Genomic DNA, 23216 nt, shown 5'->3' on the forward strand with positions numbered 1-23216 from the left:
CAGTTAGGCTAGTGATTAAAATTCAATTCAATAGCGCATCCAAATTCACCCCGAATTTGATTTTGCACATTCCCTTCTCTGGGTACAAAGCATACATCAGCTGACATACATGACAAGGGCAGTAAAATTCATTTGTATTTCCTCCCAAGAGATCATGGAATTGGAAGCTAGCAATTGCTAGTTTGGTGTAAGTGAGTAGACCTCTGTCATACAAATATAAATCATGGCAAAACTAGTTGAATGACATGTAGAGACTAATAGATTATTGAGGCCAGATCTTCTACAAACATTTGTAAATTATTGAGGCCAGAAAAGACCAAAATGCCCTCGTTGTAGGGATCCGGCCTCATTCAGTTTTATTCAAGACGGAAATGTCTAGAATACAAATGCAATGCCAAGCCCAAATACTCGGTACAATGCCAAGAATATTACAATTCTGGTCATTTCTATGCTGTTAGACTAATGATTTAAATTCAATTCAGTAGCACACCCAAATTCAACCTGAATCTGATTTTACACATTCCCTTCTCTTGGTTCAAAGCATACATCAGCTGACACACATACAAGGGCATTTCAGTAAAAATCATTTGTATTTCCTCACAAGAGACCGCGTTGGAATTGGAAGGTAGCAATTCCTAGTTAGGTGTATGTGAATAGACTACTGTCCTACATGCATAAATGAATGAAGAAACTGATAGATTATTAATAGCAACTGTTCAAAGAATGAAGTTAATCCTGTGACAGGAGGATAAAGGATCAAACAATAGCTTTGAAATCTCAATTGAAAGCGGGACTATCTTTCTTCCCAGCAAGAATCCTGGAGATCTGAAGGCCTCTACTGAAAGCTTGATTGAAGAGCAAGCGCGTCTGAAACTCCGAAACAAAAGGGAACCATGAGAGTACGACTACGGGCATGAAGAGTATGAGTCCCATCACGTACTCGTATGCTCTTGCTAGCTCCTTTATTGAGTCCCAGAATCCCACAGCCCTCATCAGAGGTCTGCATGCTTGCCCAATCTTGGGAAAAGATGCAAAGAAGGAATCCATGTTAGCGACGATTCGGTAGAAAACAAAATAAATGCAGTACATGTAGCCTTCAGATGATACTCAAGTCAGAAGAAGGCAGAGGGTCTTACAAGAATAAAGGCCCACCCCGTGGGCATGAAGGCAAGTATACCAGAAAATACATCCGCTATAGTGAGGCCACAGACAACAAATAAGACAGTAATGACAGACACAAAACCGAGGAAGAGAAGCCCTTTGAGGATTCTGAACATCAGTTGAAAATCAATGCCAAATTTCCGTCTACCCATCGATACCATCTGAAACCAACAGGTGAAACTGGCCTTGTCAGATCAAAGCGACAAGATCCATGTCACTGGTAAATGGTAATAGAATAACTATGGCTCTATGAGAGAAGCGGAAAGGAGAATGATCTTTTCTACTATCGTGAGTTTAAGGTAAATACCTTTAAAACCACTAGAACAGTTGCCATAACTAACCACGATAGACCATATACCTAAGAAGGAAACAACAGTATATGTGGGTCAGCGTGTAGTCATCAGAAAGAAACAGAAAAAGATATGTTTCTGATGGAAGGAAATAATACCAGCACACTCTTGCTGTGATGGGCTATGTTAAGGTGGTAAACAATTCCATACTGGTAGATCAAGAAGCGCAATGATAGGAGTATCTCAAGCACTCGTCCTCGGATGCCAGTGTGTATCAGGTGCTCCTGTTCTCCATCCCACCAAGATTCCCAACTTCTGTCAGGTTGGATGCCAATCCCACCACGATTACCCATCCACCTTTTCCAGTCTGTCCAGTCATCCACCGTCTTCTGCCACTCAAATCCCGAAGGATTGAAGATAAAAGGTGCAAATAACCATGAAGCAACCAAGAACCACATGGAGAATGTAACAAATAGATACACACTCGAACTGCGGTATGAGTGACCATAAACTTCATATACAACCAACAGTATCATCAACTCCAATCCCTTCACAAAGTGACTGCGTGAGTACAACCTGTAGTTATCAGCGAACTTTGCATGAAACACCACGAACCCACGACCAGTAGCTCTGTATTTAGCACCACCATGAAGTATTGTTCTCCCATAATAATGGGCTTTCGTTCCAAGTTGAAAGGTGAAAAAAACAGAGGCCAGCTGCAGCTGCATGATTATGAATTCACCCAGGGCTCTGCGGAAGCCTTTCTCTAGGCCAATTTCCATCACCATAGGCAGCACCAGTAACAGGCCAAGCTGAAAGGCGGATTGCGAAGCCAAAGCAGTTTCAAGAGACTTGCTCTGCTGAATGCTTGGATTATCTAGAATGGCTTTTTCCAGACCACTCAGAACCAGATATAAGCGTCCATATAAGAATACATAAACAGTAAGTACAGTGACCTGAAAGCCAGAGGAAATGAAGCTCTAAACTCGTCCTTCCTAAATCGAAGTATGCATTGTTCTTCAAAAAGCAGGCCAGAAACACTCCTGTGCTTATGATCCTAACATGGGTACCTTGCTACTAACCCTAGTCACAAGATCAAGGGCCTCTTTGGGATCAAGGAAATATCATGAATTTGGTAAATCCATTAACTTGTCAAATTCATGGATTTGAATTGGATACGGATTTGGCAAATTCTTGGGGATCAAACTACAAATCCATGGATTTGGGGAGCATTTATTGCAATGGTAGAGCATTTACCGTGAAGGAATTGCTTCTTTTTTTTTTTTTTTTGCTTTTATTGGGCTTTCCTTTTGAAGATTTGCCAAGTCTTTTGTTTTGGGGGGGATTGAATTTCCCCCAAATCCAAGGATTTATGGAGGCATGGATTTGGGAAATCGACGGATTTGGCAAATCCCCAACAAAAACAAACAGGGGAGATATGAAATCGTGTATTTCACAAATCCCTGCCTCAAATCCCTCATCCCAAACAGCCACCAAGCATGTGGTGGTGTGGGGAGGGGTAGGAAAGATGCTGTGATGCAGTTCAACCAATATAAGAGAACCAGAATTCAAATTTCAAACTTTTGATCATGCTTTCACAATTTTCTGAAATAATTAGGAGGGAGATGGTACAAAATATGAAAACCATGCTAACAAGAAATATAACCTTAAATTTCAGGAATAAAATAGTAAATTCATAAAACCATATAATGCATGGAGCCACATGGGATCCAAACCTATCTTAAAAAAGTGCCTAGCTGACTAAGATCCAGTCAAGCCAAGTCCTTTGATAGAAGCCTAGTAATTAGACCAGCATGCTACTGTTACTTTTCTGGTTATCGTAATCCTAGAAGCATAGAAGCACACCCATTAGAAAGATATACATACCATGCTACTGACGTAGAAACCAACTGTTGTGAAATAGAAAGATAACATTCTGTAGAAGTCAAATCTGCGCCCTAACCGGTAAACATCACGACTCAGTGTCTGTTCTCCATTTCCATTTGATACCTTAGCTTCAAAGAGTGATATTTGATTCATTCCCACATCACGTCCCTTTCCGACTTGCATATATTCATGATGCGTTACAATTCCTCCACGTAGAGTTGAATTGAACCCTACAGAGATTCATGCAGTTAACTGCTTGATGACATGTTGTAATCTTTTAGTAGATCAGTTATATAGACTTACCTGAAAATATATCCTCGCTTAAATTAATGAGTTTTGAAGCTTTGCTTATGCCACCTCTTGTCATGTGAAAGATTCTATCAAATATATCAGGATGCCCATAGTGAAAGCGGACCCTGTAATTTATTTTTTTTAAATTTTGCAATAAACAATGATCAGCAAATTCACGCAATAATACTAAAAAAATAAAATATCTTTATCCACACAAATAGAATCGAAAACAGTGAGATTTTGAGAAATATATTGATGTATTAAAAGCACATCACAAACGCCAACTGAAGTCACTTTCAATAGGAAAAAGAATGCCATATTGAAGATTACTCCAGACTTTCACTTAATAAATTTACCTGGTTCAGTTGACTCAACAGTAACATATTTTCCAGATGGTGTTTGATTCTTCGTTTTCTTTTAATTTACAAAAGCACATAAGGCAGTGGAATAAAATAAACACATGCCAACAGCATGAACTTGGCCACGAAGGAGTCTCTGGAAATCTTGCAGTTCACTACAAGATTCCAAGACATCATAGGAACCTGCGATCTTAGGAGTCTCTTACAAAGGTGCATGCTGAATAGGTCAAATTTAAGGGCAATGATGGGGGAAAAAAACAGCTTCAAAATACTTGACAGCAATGATCAAATTGTTAAAATGTTTCTAGTTTAATGCAAACCTTTTTTTTTTCTTTTTTTTTCTTTTTTTTAAATTTTGGAAATGAATCAAATCCTTACTTGAGAGGGTTTGCCAGAATTCGCTGCCCAATAGTTACAAAACTTGTCTCTTGATTGGACATGAACCAAGCTAGTGATGAAACACTGCAAAATGAAAATGAGTTTATTGGCCAATCATTAATTGTATACTTTACAGTGCTATGACTATAATTTATGATATGTTTTGCATCTACGAAATCTACTTCTTGAGAAATTTTCAAATAAGACTAGTAAACTCATTAAGAAAAATGGAAATTCACTAGGATATATGTTAAAACTAGCCTTCCAGTAAAAATGTGTTCCCGGAGACCCAATATTGTAGGCTTTCGATGCCCACCACGAGATTTCAAGAACTCCTCCAAGATATTCCTCAGTTTGAAAGCTTCTTCAAGGTAATTATCCTGAAAATATGGTGTAAGAAAACAGTGTAACTTGATAACCACATTTCTGATGGAATGATCTGGGATGGTTGGTACCTGATTCATGTCTATGGTCTGAAGTGCTTCCCCACGTGTGAAAATTATAGCATGATTTTGATTTTCAGGCTTTCCTTCACCAATAGCAATTGGAGAGCCAGGGAGTTTGATTCGGTAAATTTCCTGAGATTACAAGGAAATAGACATTTACAAGGATGAGATAAAGGTTATCATTTGACAATTATAGATGTAAAAGGATGCATCGCTATCTATTATTTACTTCATGAGTTGAGGAATAGCACAACTAAAACAACTAACATTAATACTCAACACCTGATCAATAACAATATCTATTGTGAAATTGCAAATCCATAATTTATCAAGCCCTTTCGTCGTACGCAATTTGATAAAGTCAGTTCAAACACAAATAAAACTAAAAGAAATAAAAGGACAAAACAAAAACATTGCAAATATTAGTACTAAAGAGCTCGTATTCAAATTTATAAATAATTCAAATGCTGCATATATTGGCACCAATTCCAATGAAACCAAGAGAGGACTGCTGAAAAAACTAGCAGTGGCCTTGCATAAGGCAATCCAGGTAGAAAGTTGGTTTTAGCCTATTTTTCATAAAATACACAAACTGAGTAGCTATTTTTTATACATGAATGGCACATGTGCCGCATGATCCCCACGTGTCAATGTGCCACAAGTGAGATCCTGCATCTACAAACACCTCACATTTTCCCCATCCAACCTTCAAGTATCCCACATGTGCCACATGTGCCAACGCCCGAATGTACATACGCCACATGCGCCACCGTGCATGTTCAAGCAACCCACATATGCCACCATGTGTTTTCAAGTGACCCACATGTGCTACATGTGCAGTCTTGATCTACGAGTGTGCCATAGTCCATGTGTCACTGTGTAAAATGGGTACAAGAGCCACATATGCTTGTTCAGTGGGACATTTGTCAAACAACAATCAGTACCTGTTGAACAGCAAAATAGTCTATCCCTTCAAGCCCATTTAGACAAGCCTTAGCTAGACAAATGTGCCCAAATTAGCGTATCCAAACAAAACTTTGATGGTAACCAAACGGGACCTAAGGTACTACATATCCTAGTTTAAAAACTCAGTTTCCTCAAGCTTCAATCAAGTTGCATTCAGGTTCTGTCAACTTTTCTCAGGTGGATCAAATACTTTACTAGATTTGCTAGGTTTTCTCAGTTTGCTTTTATATTTTTTCCTCCTATCTTTTACATTTTTATTAATTTACATATTTAGTAATATATTGTTTATATTTATTAAATATCTTACTTTCAGGTTGATGAGAAGGGATTTTTGTGGCGAGGAGCCAAAGAAAATCAAATATATGTTTTTAGGTTATTAAATATTTATTAAGGTTGTTATTAAATATCATGCTTTTAGGTCAATGAAAAGGGACTTTTGTGGCAAGCAGCCAAAGAAAATCAAAAGTTTTACTTCCTAAGATGGGAAGAAGTGCAAACCTTATGAAGGGAGAGCAGATGTTGGGAAGGTGGGGCACATGAATCTAGTATTGGCAGGCAAGTGGTTGTGGAGATTTGACATGGGAGATGGGAGACTATAGTATAGAGAGATGTGATTGCTTTGAAATACGGGGGAAGGAGGCAGATTGTTGACTAAAGATTCATCTCTATACAGGGCTTCATCATTGTGGAAAAGGGGTTGCTAGGTTGGTAACCAAGTTTAAGGAGGGCATCGGGTTCTTTCTAGGGATGCTAGGAGGATCATATTTTGGAAGGACACTTGGATCTAGGATAGGGTGCTTGAGGTTGAGTTTCCGAGGCTAGCTAGATTATGCACGGAAGCTAACCTCCCCATTGCTAGTTGCTTTTCGTGTTCCAGCAATGAGATGGCTTGGGCTCCCCATGCTAAAGAAATTTGTTAGATGAGGAAGCGGAGGAGTACATTCAGCTTTTGGAGTGGCTTCATCATCATCGTCCTTCTTCAAATGAAAGAGATGTGATGGTTTGGAAAAGGGAAGTGTTGGGCTGGTTTTCGATTCAGTCTGTCTATCAACTAATTCAAGGGCCTCGCCTCGAGATCGCTGCAATCATACCTCCCAAGTTTCACATTATGACACCCCACCTATGGTGGTGGTCTTTGCTTGCTTGGTGGGTAGGAAAAAGGTGCTCACTATTAATAATCCCAAAGAGGAAGATGACGATTCCCAATATTTGTAAAATGTGTGCAAGAGGCGGAGTTGATTGACCATCTATTTACCCACTGTCCATTTGCTAGTGGGATGTGGGCAAATTTCCTTGAGGCAGTTGGAACTTCATGGGTGATGTTGGGGTTTATTCAAGGCCTCCTTTTAGTGTGGCATGGGTGTAGGGTTAGGAAAAGGGGGAGGTTGCTTTGGAGGTTAGCCCTTTTGGCTAGATTCTAGGCAGTATAAGGAGAGAAATAATTGGTGTTTCCGAAATAGGAGTGGTCAATGATGGAAGTGTTTGAAAGGGTTAAATATGATGTTTTATGTATAAAGACCCTTGCACTTGTTGTCGTGCCTCGGTGGTAGACTCTTAGGAGTTTCAACACGAGGTCAGGATAATCCAGGGGCATTTTCATACCGTGCTCAAGTGGGGTAGCCTGTGGGATGCGGGGACACACTCGGGGTGGGCGGCCTGTGTGAGGCGGTACCCATGTGATGTGGGGCCCACGAGGGGGGTTCAGCCAAGGTCCTAACCCATGCGATGTGGGGCCTGGGCCATGAGATAAAGGGATTAATTCGCCATGCTCTATCAGCTCGAGCTTTTAGAGCACGTGGTTAATTGTCCTACATCATTAGGCGGGCCCTACCCATGTGAGGTGATACCCATGTGATGTGGGGCCCATGAGGGGGATTTTGCCGAGGTCCTAACCCATGCGATGTGGGCCATGGGCTAAGAGATAAAGGGATTAATTCTCTATGCTCTATCAGTTCGAGCTTTTAGAGCAAGTGGTTAATTGTCCTGCATCAAAGTGGTATCAGAGCAGGAGGTCTCATGTTCCAGACTCCCCACCGGTGGTGATTAATGTAGCGGTATTTTCACACCGGGCTCGAGTGGAGTAGCCTGTGGGATGCAGAGACACACTCGGGGTGGGCGGTCTATGTGAGGTAGGCAGCTCGTGTGAGGCGGTACACATGTGATGTGGGGCCCACAAGGGGTGTTCGCCATGCTCTATCAGTTCAAGCTTTTAGGGCAAGTGGTTAATTGTCTTGCATCACACGGGTTTGAGCATCCCCTGTGGTGCAAGTACGCAAGTGTGTAGGGTGTGAGTGCATGAGTGTGTAAAAAAAAAGACCCTTGTTGAGGGTTCCCTTTTCTTCCTTACTTTAGTTTTCGTGGTTGTATCTTGCGTTAGTTTCCTTTTTTGGCTTTGCCTCTAATAAAAATTTATCATCTTTCAAAAAAAAAAAAATCGAGCTTTTAAGTTCGACTTCTTTATGATATTTTTTGCCTAGTTTTCAATTCTATTCATCTCAAAGGATTTTCTAGTCAAATCAAGTTTCTGAGTTTTCCAACCATATTGCATGTAGCATGGCATGTCTATAGTGTTTCTTTATTTAATACATGACAACTTATTAAGAACAAGGAACAATTACAAAAGCAAAGCATTCCCAGTACATAAAACCACTCGGCAAAGTCCTTTCTTGGTGTTAGGACATTTTTCTCATTATGTAGGTGTTTATTTGTAAATATGCAAGTAGGGTCATATGTGTAATTTTGTGGTTATTGGGATGTTATTTGTAAATAGAAGAAACCCTACATATAAAAAGATAATAAGACAGAATAAGGCTCTCATGTTTTTGAGCTCAATTTCCCATCTCTCTCTCTCCACAATCTTTTTACATTCTCTACAAAAACTCAATGGTATCAAAGCTAAGTTGCAATCAAGGTTAAAAGAGGATCTCAAGGAGCTGAAGAGGAGAAGGTTTTCCATCCCAGACCCCTGCTGACGTAATTGGTACGGCCACTGAAGCCAGCCGTACGGTCATGTTTTGTCAAATCCCATACCCCCTGGTGCAGGCAAATGAGAGGAGATTAATGGTGATTTTCCTCTCCTTTTTTTTTTTTTTTTTTTTTGTTGTTGAGATCGTTTGATATTTTTCCTGCATTTTCTTAGTTTTTCTGAAAACCAGCCACCTATCGTTCATTCTTCAAATTTCTTCTTACTCAAAGGGTTTTTTATGTGCAAAACCTATATTGTTTGGACCGTTTTTGGATGATCTGCACATTGGAAGTGGTTTCGGGCAGATCTGACGCATATACATGATGGTTTGGTCAAAAATAGGGGCCGGCTGGACTGTTTTTCCTTTTTTGGGCGCTGCACATACACCATCTGTTCGGTGTATAATCCTGCGACCCTTTTATGATTTGTACATCTTGTTACTGATGTTTCATCCGTGATTTCATATATCTATGGATCCCAAGGCTGTTGGACATCATTCTGAAGGACCACTCTACATTACTCCCACCAAGTTCAATGGTAGTAACTTTGTTTTATAGTCCTGAGCTGTCCGAATGTATGTTGTTGGAAAGGAAAAGCTTGGATTTCTCACTGGCAATTCCAAAAGACCTTCCACTTCATCATCTATTGATTCTACAAAGATATATGCGTGAGATTCTTCGAATGCCATCATGATGGGCTGGATTCTCAATTCTATGGAGCCCAGTGTTGCTTCTGCTTACTTCTTTTATCAGACTGCATCTGATCTGTGGAAGTCTCTAAATGATACTTATGGGACTGTTTCCAATAAGCATCGCAAATTCTAGTTGACTACAGAACTTTACTCTCTCACTCAGGAGAATATGTCTGTTACTGAGCATTTTGGGGCCTTGAAAGGCCGTTGGGAGTAGTTAAGTCACCTACAACCTCTAAGTGAACTACCAAACAGTTGTAGTGCAAAAATCGTGAAGACACGAGAAAATGAATCCAAAACTTATAAGTTCTTGGTAGGCTTGAGTAGTGAGTATGAGGCACTGCGAACTCAGTTGGTTGCTACACATCCATTTCCTTCACTACAGACAGCCTATTCCATCGTTCATACTGAGGAGGCACACAAACAAGTGATGAGAACACCAGTTTTCACTCAGGAGAGGACTGCCTTTACATCTGCCACTATTCTATCTGATAGTCGTAATGGTGGCTTGGACACTCAAGGGGCCTTCAACAGAGGACGTGGTAGTGGTTGCGGGAGATTTCGTGCACTTATTGCAATCGATCTGGACACACTCGGGACAAGTGTTTTAAATTACATGGTCGCCCTGTTGCGACTTCTAATGAGGTTGGAGCCACATCTGATATATTTGGTGGCCTTTCTCTTGATCCATCTCTTGCTTCAAATCAGACAAATATTGTCACCATGACTCAAGTTGATGTTCTCGATCTTCAACAACTCCAGACACTTCAGGCCCAGTTAGCACCTTCTGCCTCCTCCTTCATTATGACTACAGGTACTGCATTTCATGCCTCTTCATCTCCTGCGACCTAAATTATTGATTTGGGAGCCTCAGATCATATGATTAGTGAGCATAGTTGTCTTATCCCTTACAGTTCAGCTGATTTCCATTGTCTAGTTCGTCTTGTTGACAGAACCTCTAAACCAGTGGAATATATTGATTGTCTCTTTTTCTCCTTCTCTCACCTTATCCAATGTCCTCTATGTCCCTAAATTTAGTGCACATTTGATCTCTGTTAGTTGTCTCACTAAAGCCTTAAACTACTGTGTGATTTTCTTTCCATCTTATTCTCTTTCAGGACTTGAGTACGATGAGGACTATTGATGTGGGCTATGAGTGTGGTAGTCTCTACTTTTTACGTCAAGGGGAGCTTTCTACTAATAGTGTTTCTGCTCCCTCTTCTCCGTTTATTTCTGCTTATAGTATTTTAGAGTCTCGAAAGGCGTTTGTTGCATTATGGCACGCACATCTTAGTCATGTGTCCTTTCGGACTTTACGTTTTTTAGTTCCTGCATTTAATAAGTTGGATGATGTGTCTCTTCGCTGTGAAGCATGTCAGTTTAGTAAACATGTTTGAACTACTTTTCCTACTGTTGCACAACATACTAGTAAAATATTTACTTTAATACATTCTATGTTTGGGGTCCTAATCCAATTATGTCTCTTGATAGTTTTTTTTTTTTTGGTTACCTTTATTGACGATTTTTATTGTGTTACTTGTGTATACTTGATGAAGTGGCGTGATGAACTTCCACACTTGTTTCGATCATTCCATCAAATGATCAAAACACAGTATGATTGTAATATTATCGAAATTTTTTACCTCTTATCTTCAAAAACATGGCATTCTTCACAGTTCTCTTGTGCCTACACACCCCAGCAAAATGGGGTGGATGGGGTGGTTGAGCGCAAGAATCGCCATCTTCCTAAAGTGACTCACTCACCTTTGACTGATATGAAGATTCCCAAGTCATACTAGTCTACTGCTCCTTTGACCTCATGCTACTTAATCAATCATATGCCTTCGTGTTTTAAATGGTAAAACTCCGTTTTGTACACTCAAACCCGATTGTCCTCTCTTTCTTATTCCTCCTAAGGTTTTTGGTTGTGTTTGTTTTGTTTAGTCACTGGGCCCCAAGAGAGACAAGTTTGATAACCAGTCAATCAAGTGTGTATTTCTTGGTTACTCTCTTCATAACAAAGGCTATAGGTGTTATGATCCATGTTCTCAAAAAATTTATGTTTCCATGGATGTCACCTTTTTTTAAGAATGTCCATTCTTCTCTGTATCAGATTCCATGGATGTTGCTAATATGCAAGTCTCTTTGCATATGCCTTTGGTTGATGCTCCACCTATTACTTCTGCGGCAACACCTAAGCAAATACTCACCTATGTCAGCCGGAAGTCGAGGCCACCACCAATAGTTTCTCTTCCTAACTCAGGTAACTCCCTCATTCCTATTTCTCCATCATCACATGCGGCTTCTCGCACTCATAGTCATCATCCAACCTTACATCCTATCTCTATTTTTCTTTCTTATGCCACTGTGTCTCTATCGTATTGTGCTTTCCTTGTTGTTATTTCTTCTTCTTCTATTCCTAAGTTTGTTCTTGAGGCTATTGTAGTCCCTGAGTGGAAGCATACAATGGAGGCCGAAATGACTGCGTTGGATAAGAATGGCACCTGGGACCTTGTCCCTTTACCCATGGGAAAGCATACCATTGGATGCAAATGGGTATATTCTATAAAGTATCAGCCGGATGGTTCAATTGAAAGGTATAAGGCTCCCCTGGTTGCTAAGAGTTACACTCAGAACTATGGTGTGGATTATACTGAGACATTCTCTCCCGGCCAAGTTAAATTATGTTCATCTGATCATTTCCTTAGCGGCGAATCTCTCCTCGCCGTTATTTCAGGTAGACGTCAAGAATGCCTTTCTTCATGGTGACCTTATTGAAGAGGTGTATATGGATCTTCCGCCTGGTTTTCAGCTTAAGGGGGAGATAGGGAAAATGTGTAAGCTGAAAAAGGCCCTATATGGCCTTAAGCAATCTCCAATAGCGTGGTTTGCACGGTTTAGTTCTGCGGTTCTCTCGTTTGGATTCAAGTGATGTCAGTTAGATCACACTATGTTTATTCATACTCGGTAAGAGGGTCACCATCATACTCATGTATGTGGATGATAGTGTCATCATTGGGGATGACTTGGAATTTATTGAACATACCAAGCAGATGATGGGCAAGGAGTTTGACATTAAGGATCTTGTTCCTCTTCGATACTTCTTAGGGATTGAAGTTGCTCGTTCATCCAAGGGCATCTTCATATCTCAAAGGAAATATATTCTTGATCTACTAAGTGAGACTGGCAAACTTGGAGCCCATCCTACTTCATCTCCAATGGATCAAAAGCACTCATTACATGCATCTGAATATGATATTTTGACTGAGCAAGTTGATCTATTTAACTATCACAAGACTAGACATTACTCAAGCAGTTGGCATTGTCAACAGATTCATGCATTCACCAAGGTCATCTCATCTTAGATGCAATGTATCATATTCTGAGATATTTAAAGTCATGTCCAGGACGTGGCATTATCTATGCTAATCATGACATGTTGATATTATTGGGTACTCTGAAGCTGACTAGGCAGGTTGCCCAACGGATAGAAAATCTACCTCTGGCTATTGTACATTCGTTAGAGGGAACTTGGTGACTTGGAGAAGCAAAAAGCAGTCTGTTGTATCTAGATCCATTGCAGAAGCATAATATCGGGCTATGGCCCATGGGGCATGTGAAATTTTGAGGTTGAGATCCATAATGGTAGACATGGATTCTTCATTTCCTCTGCTAGCCCACTTTATTGTGATAATCAAGCTACTATACATATTGCCTCTAATTTAGTTCTCCACAAGAGGATCAAGCACATTGAGGTCGATATTCACTTCATTTAGGAGAAGATTTCTTCTGGCGTGTTCAGTACACCATTTGTCAAATCAACAGAACAACTAGCAGATATCTTTACAATGGCTCTCAGTTCTCATATGCTACAAGACGTATCTGGCAAGTTGGGTATGATAGATATTCATACACTAACTTGAGGGGAAGTGTTGGAACATTTTTCTCATTATGTAGGGGTTTATCTTTAAATATGCAAAGTAGAGTCTTATGTGTAATTTTGTGTTTATTAGGAAGTTATTTGTAGATAGGGGAAACCCTACATATGAAAAGATAATAAGACAGAATACGGCTCTCATGTTTTTGAAATCCTTAATTCCCCATCTCTCTCTCTGCAACCTTTCTACATTCTCTGTAAAAACTTCACTTGGCACCCAAAAGGAACCATCAACACCTCCAACAAATCTGAAATACCCAAAGCTGTAAATGGGTCAGGTTTAGGCCGAGAAAATACAATTTTTGAATAACAGGCCCATCCAAGCAGGTCAAAATCTGGACCCAATCTAACATAGCCCAGCCCTTTTACAGCCATAGAAAAAAACATAGATAACATGGGCCAATTGCTAGGGGACTCCAGTCCTCTTCAGTGTCCAAGAAATGACACTACAAAAATTGCATTAAACAAGATGGACAAAATAAAGGAAGCTTAGGAGAAACTAAATGACGAAAAACAAGAAAAGCAAAAGCAACAACTGTTCGTTGAAACTAATAGGCCGAGGAGAAGAAGCTAAAACATCCACGGCTTTTGAACCATTACACTAGGAGAGGAGAGAAATAAGAATGACAGTTCACATTGTGCAAAACAAGTTGGAAAAAATCTTCAAAGAACACAAACATGAAACATCAGGAAACTCATGGCAAAAAATCACAAGGGACGTGGAGGAAAAACAATGGAGAATATGAAGTAATCAAATCCATGACACGAGGGAAACTGAGAGAGAAAAAAACATGGAAAATGTAGAAGAAGCACAACAGAGATGGGTAAAAGCAAAATGAAGCATAAGGAATGGTAAGATAAATGACAAAGGAGATACGAGGAGAATGCTAAGGTTTTCCTAACTGTTTCAAAACATTATCTGCTTTTTCTATGCTGGACTATTGTATCTAAACTACTTCAATACAATTCTCTAACAATGTCTTAACGATAGAAAGACAATTTTCCTAGGCATTTCTCAGCTATTGGAAACCATTTCCCATGATGCTCGTTGTTCCCTTGTTTCAGGGAAATTGGATTGCATAGGTTTGTTAATTCTGTTTCCCAGAAATTCCTGCAACAATGAAGCAAGAAACACATTTATTTAATGACACAGTCAAAATTACGAGGAACAACTGATCATCATTGGAAGTGCATTGCGTCAAGGGGGTTTGAGAAGGTAGGGTTTTTAAGCCTTACTATGACACAATGAGGAAAACTAAAATATAAGGGTCCTGTTTCTATTCATTAAAATGATCATTGGCCTTCAGCACATGAACAGACACATAAATGCACGAATATTCACATATATATATCTCTATATATATTGGCTTGAGATTCCAATGGAAGAAGACTCATAGAAGAAGATGAAGAGAGAGAGAGAGAGAGAGAGAGAGAGAGAGTTTTCTAATGTCACATGAAATGAATTTCCAGAAAATGATTATACTTTAATACTGAAGAGGTCTGAGAATAGTTAAATATGTATAATGAAACAAAGAAACAGATCCGTCCTATCACAAAAGATTTCCAAATGAAAACTCTAAGGTGCTGAAAATCAAAGCATGACAATCAGATAAAAGACTCATTTGGTACAGGTAAAATACAGTTCGATTAGGGATAGATTCTCTTAACTTCACACATTCGAACTTCGAAGTAGTCAAGCTGTTTCAAATGGAAGGTTACCACCACATGAAATCAACAATTGATCAATTAAATTCACATTCATGCTCAAACACTTTATCAATTATCCTCTGTTAATATGCATCCTTTTCAGCTTTCAATTAAGACATAGGATACAAGGTCATACTTCCATAACATTCTATACAGGATTTCATAAATATCAACTCAAATTTATTCATAGCTTTGCTGTGTTGTACCTCATCCAATTTTTCGCCTCCTTTAAGAAGAACAGAATAATATACTTTTACAACTTTTTCATTCACCGTCTCCTCTCTCTCGTCTATATATGCGACACGCAAAGACGGGTACCTGTGTGTGTTTATTTTTGGACCAAGAATAGTTCAAAATCAATCAACAGGGTTACATTAAAGCTGATTAGTAAAATCACAAAAGAAATTGCAAATTGTACTTTAACATGAGATTCAGAATGTTCTGATAACAACTTCGATCCCGCATTTCGCTGGATTTTTTCTGTGCTCCATAAACCTGACAGGAAACAACATAGGTGAACTTCATATCTGCAACAGCTTGTGAATGTACGGTGAACTCCTGTTTGCCATGATAATGGCCATCGAACATAACTGCAGAGTAAAAAATGAGAATTATGAGACAGCTCTTGGTCCATTTATTTGTGGGTTGAATAAGCTTTGTGCTGATTAGTGAGTGCAGATTGCAGAGTGATATAAAAGCTGAAGATTGTACAGAGTGGTTGCAAGAATGCCACTTACCATCTCCTGGCATATCCAGGGAGCATTGAAGTTCTAGTGCCTGCCTATAATACATCATCCCTCTCACTGGTAGAAGCAGAATGGACAAGCATAAATAAAGAAGCATAACATGCTATTAAGGCAAGATATAATGCAAAAATTGCTTATAGCCAAAACCTGTTCTAGAAAGTGTTTGTGCTCTATATGATACCCACTGACGAACTCCATCCATAAAAACGGTCTCATTTCCTTGAGCAGAAGCATGTATTCGTTCCAAGAAATTCCCCCATTCATCTAATATATATATATATATAGAGAGAGAGAGAGAGAGAGAGCAATTATTCCAGTTTATACTAATACCAGAAAAAGAAGAATGTAGTGCAAATTTACAACATCAATTGAGTTACCTGGATATATCTTCTGTAGATAGAACAAAACCGATATTCCATCCTCATTGTCCTTGTTAAGTTCCTCGTCTGAATAGAGAACTTCTTCTTTGTAATATGGAGTCAAAACACTAAAACATCCAAATGGAGAAAGTAAAAGTGAGAATCAGAAGGTACTGACCATCTTGATTACTCATATCCATGGTTAGAAAATAACAAGCATGGAGATGTAAAGTTAGAAGCACAAAAAGCACAAATCAAATTAATTTTATTGGTGCAGGGAGTAGAATAATGAGAAGAAAAGAGAAGGGCAAGCAGAAGATTGAAGAAGAAGAAGATGAATGAAGAGGAGAAGGGAAGAAGGAGAGAGAGTTTAGGGCAACAAACTTGTGATAGCCAACAAACTGAGTGAAAGATACCTCGTTTCAACACTTGAGGTCTTGGTATCGATCCCTAGTGGGGGTGGCTAACAGTGAAGTGTCAACTGACAGTGGGGTGTAGTAACAAGCTAAAAAAAACAAAAAACAAAAATTTATGAAATAAAAGAAAAAGTACTCAACAGGATTACAAAGATACCATGCACATGCACACACATCATCCTACACTCCCCCTCAATCTGGAGCATGTATGTCAATCATGCCTAGCTTGGAACACATATGGCGCAAATGATGGTGACCAGTCCCCTTAGTTAAAAGACCAGCCAGTTGATAATCAGACTTCCGAAATGACATAAATATCCCTTTGATGCAACCTTTTCACAAAGAAAACGAAATCAAACTCAAAATGCTTGGTGCGCATGATAAGTAGGTTTGAGGATATGTGAATAGCGGCAAGATTATCACAATGACAAGTCAAAGGAGAGGAAACAGAAAGGCCAAAAGACCTAATTCAACTAGGTTTTTGACCAAAGGAGTTCACGCACACCACAAGCCATAGCCCGATATTTACCTTTAGCACTAAATCAGGCCACAACTGACTGTTTTCCAGATCACCAGATTTTCACCAACCATGGTGCAATAACTAGAGGTAGAGCAGTGATCAGAAAGAGAGCCAGCCCAGTCCACATCCATTAAGGCTTCAAAATGAAGATGATTATGCTTGGAATAAAGAATGCCCCGACCAAGTGAGTCTTTTAAAATTTTCAAGACAAGATAAACTGTGTCTAAGCGATTGGCACATGGTGCATACATGAACTAACTGACTATGTTCACTAAGCAATATTGGGCTAGGTAAAACTAACTCACTATGCTCACTGAGCAATATTGGGCTAGGTAATGATCAAACCGATGAATTTGCAAACTAATCGTTCATAAATGACAATATCATATAACAGTTCATGATGCAAGGACATGAGATGGCCTAACCGTAGATGCATGTATAATCAGGTTGAAGAGATTCAAGAGATTCAAATAATAAAATTAATTAACAAACTGTTTTCAATCAAAGGGATTATGCAAATCTCAACACAAAGATGAAATCATTCCGTCAGGATTATGCCCCTTAGCATAAAATCACGTAAACAGTAAAAAGAAAATGGAGGGGATAGGAATATGAGAATATCCCAGATCTATCATAAGCCAGTCCACCGTCAAGTTTGGATCTGATTCTCCTAACTAGCCATCCATCTTTTCCATTCAAATGAAAAAGGGAATATCCAGAGAGGAATGAAAGATATGAAGAAGAGATGGGTTCGAGATGAAAGAGAGTACGGATTCTAGGGCATCATAGAAAAGAAGATGGTTGATTCTTACATTTTCTTGCACCTCAAAGATCTAGAAAGAAAGAAAATCTGAAACTAGGATGGAAGCCTTAATACCAAAGGGCTAATCCTGAAACCCTAATTTCTTTGGTAAAAGAGGAAGAAAGCATACAAATTTTCATTCATTCAATAATAAAAATATGGTTTCTCACAGTGTATATATAAGCCACCGAAAAAATAAAAAGTGCACTAAAGCCCTTGAAAACAAGGAAAAAAACAAAAAGACGCCTAAAACTAAAACACCCGTGCGACAGGGTGTGAAATCTGCCCCATGGGCCTACGGTCAGGGTGCAGTCATGCCACTCCTGCACTCATAGTGCATCAGAAAATGGGTCTGATGGACCCGACGTCCATCCACATCAACTCCTCCGCTCTAGTACTATGTCGATGACATCTCTTCCTCTGGTACACTCTAAAGGGTGCACCACTGATGTCCGCATCAGTTCACTACTATCAAGTTGCTTGGAGGAAGTGTCAACAGACCGAGCACCAAGAAATCCACTCTCCGGAAGAAGATCAAGAGTGCATTTCCATTGGGAGATCATGTAGCACTATTGCATCTTGTAACCAGTGTATCAAATAGCGTTCGTAGCATACGCTACGTAGCGTAGCGATTTCGCTACGTAGCGTTCGAAATAGCGTTTTTCCCCTGTAGCGCAGCGTACGCTACGGATATGTAGCGTATAGCGCAGGTAGCATACGCTACTTGTTTGGTTTGTTTTTTTTTTTTTCCAGTGCAGGAAACAGTGGTGAACTCACACCACAAGTTAAACTTAAGTTAAAAAACAAAAAACCTAATTCTAAAGGGCTTTCACCCCTAAACCGCAACAGCCGATGCAGCTGCTCTCCCCACCCTTCCATTTGGAGACCCAAAATCTTCTCACAGTGCCAATCCGACGCTGCCGACGTTGCTTTTATCCCCCTTCAATGCTGTGGTCGAAAGTCAGCTGCCAGGCGCAAACTGACGCTGCTAACGTTGCTCGTCTTCCCACTTTTCAATCGTGAGTTGGAAAAACTACTTTCAGAGGCAAACTAATCGCTGTGTAGCTTCAATATTTACAGTTTTCAGCGATTCAATCTCATCTTGAGACAACAATAGGTATGCTCCTTTTTTTAAAAAAAATTCAATGTACAATGAAAATAACTTGGTATTTTCAATTTTTTTTCCTCATTTTTTCCCTTTTAAAATGCTAGTTACTGTCGGTTTGGTGTTCTTTATACTTTTTTCTTCTTTTTTTTCTATGGTATGGCCCACGTGGGCCCTGCTGAGGTGCGTGAAGGGGTGGGATGTGCGTTATTTTCTATGGTGTGGCACACGTGGGGCCCAATGAGGTGCATGACGGGGTGGATTTGCATTATTTTCTATGGTGGGCCCACTATATATATATATATTAAAAAATAGAAGTATTATGTAGCTTACGCTACACGCTACGCTTTTTCGCTACATGCTACAAAGGGTTGAACGCTACACAACACACTACCTCTATTTAAAACACTGCTTGTAACCTCAATGCCCACAAAATAGCGGAGAGAGTCAAGATCCTTATGTTACAATCCCAATGGTTTGAAGAGTCTAACTTGATACGTTCCATGAGTGATGGGGACATCACGCGCACACGCACGCCCCCCTAAAGCACGTACGCAAGGAGGAGGGCCCCACCATCGATCTGGATCGATGACAATGCTCAGGGAGGGCCTCCTAGTTAGAGGGTTGTGTTTTGATTCGTTAGTGGACCCAATAGTCATGTGAATCCCACCATGGGTTCTCATGATCGTGGCCCACTATTCTAATTAATCTAGTACTTTGAGTTTTGCTTATTATTGTTATTAGGAGTATCATGGACGGTTTAGATTGCTTTGATTAGTTGTTATTTTTTATTACTTCGTCGCTAAGTAATTGGTTGCGCACATGGCGCGAGTTTTGAAGTATAGGGTTTTATTATAAATAGGCACCCCTTGTAGTCTTTTTTATTCATTGAAAATTAATAAAATTATTGCGTTTTTCTGCTCCTCTAATTTCTAAGTTGTGGAGATTCAATTGGGTGTAAAACTCTCCCTTCCTCGAAGGGCTGACTACCGTGGTGTGAAGCCACACCTATCCCGATTCGTCCTCACCTTCTCTCCTCCATATTTCTTTTCTCCTACAATCAACTACGCTTCAAATCCATCCTCTATTGCAGCCTTTTTTCTCTCTACAGCAGATTTCCAGAATCTAGCTCTGCAGGAGGGTTGAAACTTCAGTGTAGCACCATGCACAAACCGTGCACTGGATTGAGCTAAAATTTGGAGGTTTTGGAGTCCACCCCTAGCCAACCAGGGACAAGCTGGCCTTTTTCTGAATAGTGGGCCCCACACACGTGCGGCCAGGATCGCACGCACATGCGTCTGGGCCATTGCTGTTGTCCGCACGATTCGCCCCCACCTTCTCTCCTCCATATTTCTTCTCCTACAATCATCTACACTTCAAATCCATCTTCTATTGCAGCCGTTTTTATCTCTACAGTAGATTTTCAGAATCTGGCCCTGCAGGAGGGCTGAAACTTCGGCGGAGCACCACGCACAAACTGTGCACCAGATTAAGCTAAAATTTAGGGGTTTTGGAGTCTACCCCTAGCCAACCAGGGCCAAGCTGGCCTTTTTCTGAATAGTGGGCCCCACACACGTGCGACAGGGATCGCATGCACGTGCGTCTAGGCCATTGCTGCTATCCACATGTGCAGTACTTCTCTGGTTCGTCTCTCTCCTCTCTTTCACTCCTCTTCACCCAAAATCCCTAAACCTAACCCTAAATTATTCAAATTCCCAATTTTATGCCCTTTCTTCAACCTTAGGGTTCCCCGAATGAAAATTTCTGAATCCCTTGGATTGGGGGAATTATTTTTGTGCATGTGTGGATGAATTTACTTCCCTTTGAGTATTGTTTGGTCCATAATTTTTATTGATCCAGCCCTAACATGTGTAGGCCTGGACCCGCATAGATTCCCCATGATTGAATGTTGGAACTTTTCTGTGGGATATGGAATTTTGTGTAATTATTTCTGACTAGTGTGATCTAAAGCCTGAAAATCTCGCATGTCATATTTGAATTTCATGTCCTGCATCAATGAGTCTTAAGGCTTCTAACATATTGATTAGGTTCTTAACAATTGGTATCAGAGCCAATAACACGTCATGTTTTCAAGTCATGGAAGGGGCAACCTGTGGAAAGGGCAACCTGGACCAAAGTGAAAGCCACCACGGGGTGGAAAGGGCTACCTAAGCAACTGAAGTGCACCTACCAAGTGGTAAGGGCTACCTAGATAACTAGAGTGCAACCACTATGTCGTGGAAAGGGCTACCTAGAAAAGAGGCCAAAGTGAGTACCGCCATAGAATGGACCACCATGAAAGTAGGCTACATAGCGTGGTGGAATGTTATGATCCCATTGGTTTAAAGAGCCTGGATTGACACGTTCCATCAATCCTAGGGCTTGCTTTTGGCGTATTGGTTAGGTTTGGTTAGTTTCTTAACACCTTATATCAAACTTTGTACTAAGGAGCGACTTTAGTGACTGGATGCTTTAATATCATCACCCATCACAATGGCATCATCCACATATACGAAGACAATAGAAAGGACTCACATCCCACTTGAAGAAGAGGGTATGATCAACACATAACTGGGAGATTGTTTGAGCCATAAATAGCTTTCCAAAGCTTACAAACAGTTTCCTTCCCAATAACCATAAGAAAGCCAGAAGGAGCCATATACACTTCTTTAAATAGGTCCCATGGAGAAAGGCGTTTTGGACATCAAGCGAATGAAGAAGCCAGGAGAACTTGGCAATTAAAGATAGCAATATATGCACTGAATTCGGTTTGGCAACAAGAGCAAATGTCTCATGAAAATCAACACTAGGGGTCTAAGCAAACCCTTTGGCCACAAGACGAGCTTTGTAGCATTCTACCTTGCCAGTAGGTTTATGCTTGATGGTGAAAAGCACTTACATCTAGAGGAAAGGTTAGAAAGTAAGGCACAATATGATGGTGAGAGAAATAAAAGATAAAATTACCAACAGGATGAGGAGAACATGAGCGCTTCCCTTTTTATAATGCAATAAGAATATCGAGGAAATTAGGGGGGGAAAAAAAACATAACTGGGTTTGGAGCAATAGATTGGAGGGAGCCGTGAAAAGAGACTATTATCCAAGGTATGCCAAATCGGTTACGTATCGGCCGATACGTAACGGTAACGGTGCGAACCATTACCCGTTTCGGGGCCGAATCGGCCGATACGATTTTTTGTACCCGTATCGGCCGATACGGGCCCGATACGGGCGTAACGGCTGATACGGGCGTAACGGTCAGCCGTAACGGTCGAAAAACGGGTATTTTTTTTTTGCATTTTAAGCTCCGTTTTTTATGTTTTTTCGAAACTTCTTGCTTCCAAACTGTTTCTCACTCCTTCTACTACTAATTTCGACCAACCTTGGCTGGATATTTAAGGAAAAAACACATTATATTGCGGATTTTGTTGAATCAAAGCTTGGTGGGCCATTTTTCATAAATTTGTCAAAAATAGGTATTTATACTTTTTTTAATATGTTTTGCTGTTTTAATCATCTCATATGATGTGTTAATCATAGTAGAACATGTTAATATGCATTTTACAGATTTGGGGTGCCATTTAATATTTTTTTAATATTTTTTTCTATTTACGCATGAATTTTGACCCTTTTTTTTAAATTCGAAAAATCAATTTTTAATGGTTGTTTTGTTGTTTTAATCATGCCATATGATGTGTTAATCATATTAGAACATGTTATTGTGCATTTTACAGATTTGGGGTGCCATTTTATATTTTTTAAATATTTTTTTCTATTTACGCATGAATTTTGCCCCTTTTTTTTTAAATTCAAAAAATCAATTTTTAATGATTATTTTGCTGTTTTAATCATGCCATATGATGTGTTAATCATAGTAGAACATGTTAATGTGCATTTTACAGATTTGGGGTGCCATTTTATATTTTTTAAATATTTTTTTCTATTTACGCATGAATTTTGCCCCTTTTTTTTTAAATTCAAAAAATCAATTTTTAATGATTGTTTTGCTGTTTTAATCATGCCATATGATGTGTTAATCATAGTAGAACATGTTAATGTGCATTTTACAGATTTGGGGTACCATTTTATATTTTTTAAATATTTTTTTCTATTTACGCATGAATTTTGCCCCTTTTTTTAAAAATTCAAAAAATCAATTTTTAATGATTGTTTTGCTGTTTTAATCATTCCA

At 39.6% G+C, this 23216-nt stretch overlaps 1 protein-coding gene across 1 annotated transcript in view; it reads right to left on the bottom strand.

The window, feature by feature from the left end:
* Positions 1-417: 417 nt before the first annotated feature.
* LOC131245655 (callose synthase 7) overlaps positions 418-23216 on the bottom strand; it is a 108625-nt gene continuing 85826 nt past the window's right edge. The window contains exons 29-42 of the mRNA XM_058245251.1: positions 16202-16311; positions 15972-16088; positions 15816-15881; positions 15497-15668; positions 15285-15396; positions 4822-4944; positions 4628-4746; positions 4367-4450; positions 3642-3754; positions 3339-3568; positions 1610-2407; positions 1469-1519; positions 1137-1322; positions 418-1017 (exon numbers count right to left, since the gene is read on the bottom strand). Of these exons, the coding sequence (XP_058101234.1) occupies positions 778-1017; positions 1137-1322; positions 1469-1519; positions 1610-2407; positions 3339-3568; positions 3642-3754; positions 4367-4450; positions 4628-4746; positions 4822-4944; positions 15285-15396; positions 15497-15668; positions 15816-15881; positions 15972-16088; positions 16202-16311 (2521 nt within the window). The 3' untranslated portion in view covers positions 418-777. The remainder of the gene's footprint in view (positions 1018-1136; positions 1323-1468; positions 1520-1609; positions 2408-3338; positions 3569-3641; positions 3755-4366; positions 4451-4627; positions 4747-4821; positions 4945-15284; positions 15397-15496; positions 15669-15815; positions 15882-15971; positions 16089-16201; positions 16312-23216) is intronic.

Source organism: Magnolia sinica, chromosome 5 (assembly GCF_029962835.1).
Source record: "Magnolia sinica isolate HGM2019 chromosome 5, MsV1, whole genome shotgun sequence".
In the NCBI taxonomy this organism is placed as follows: Eukaryota; Viridiplantae; Streptophyta; class Magnoliopsida; order Magnoliales; family Magnoliaceae; genus Magnolia; species Magnolia sinica.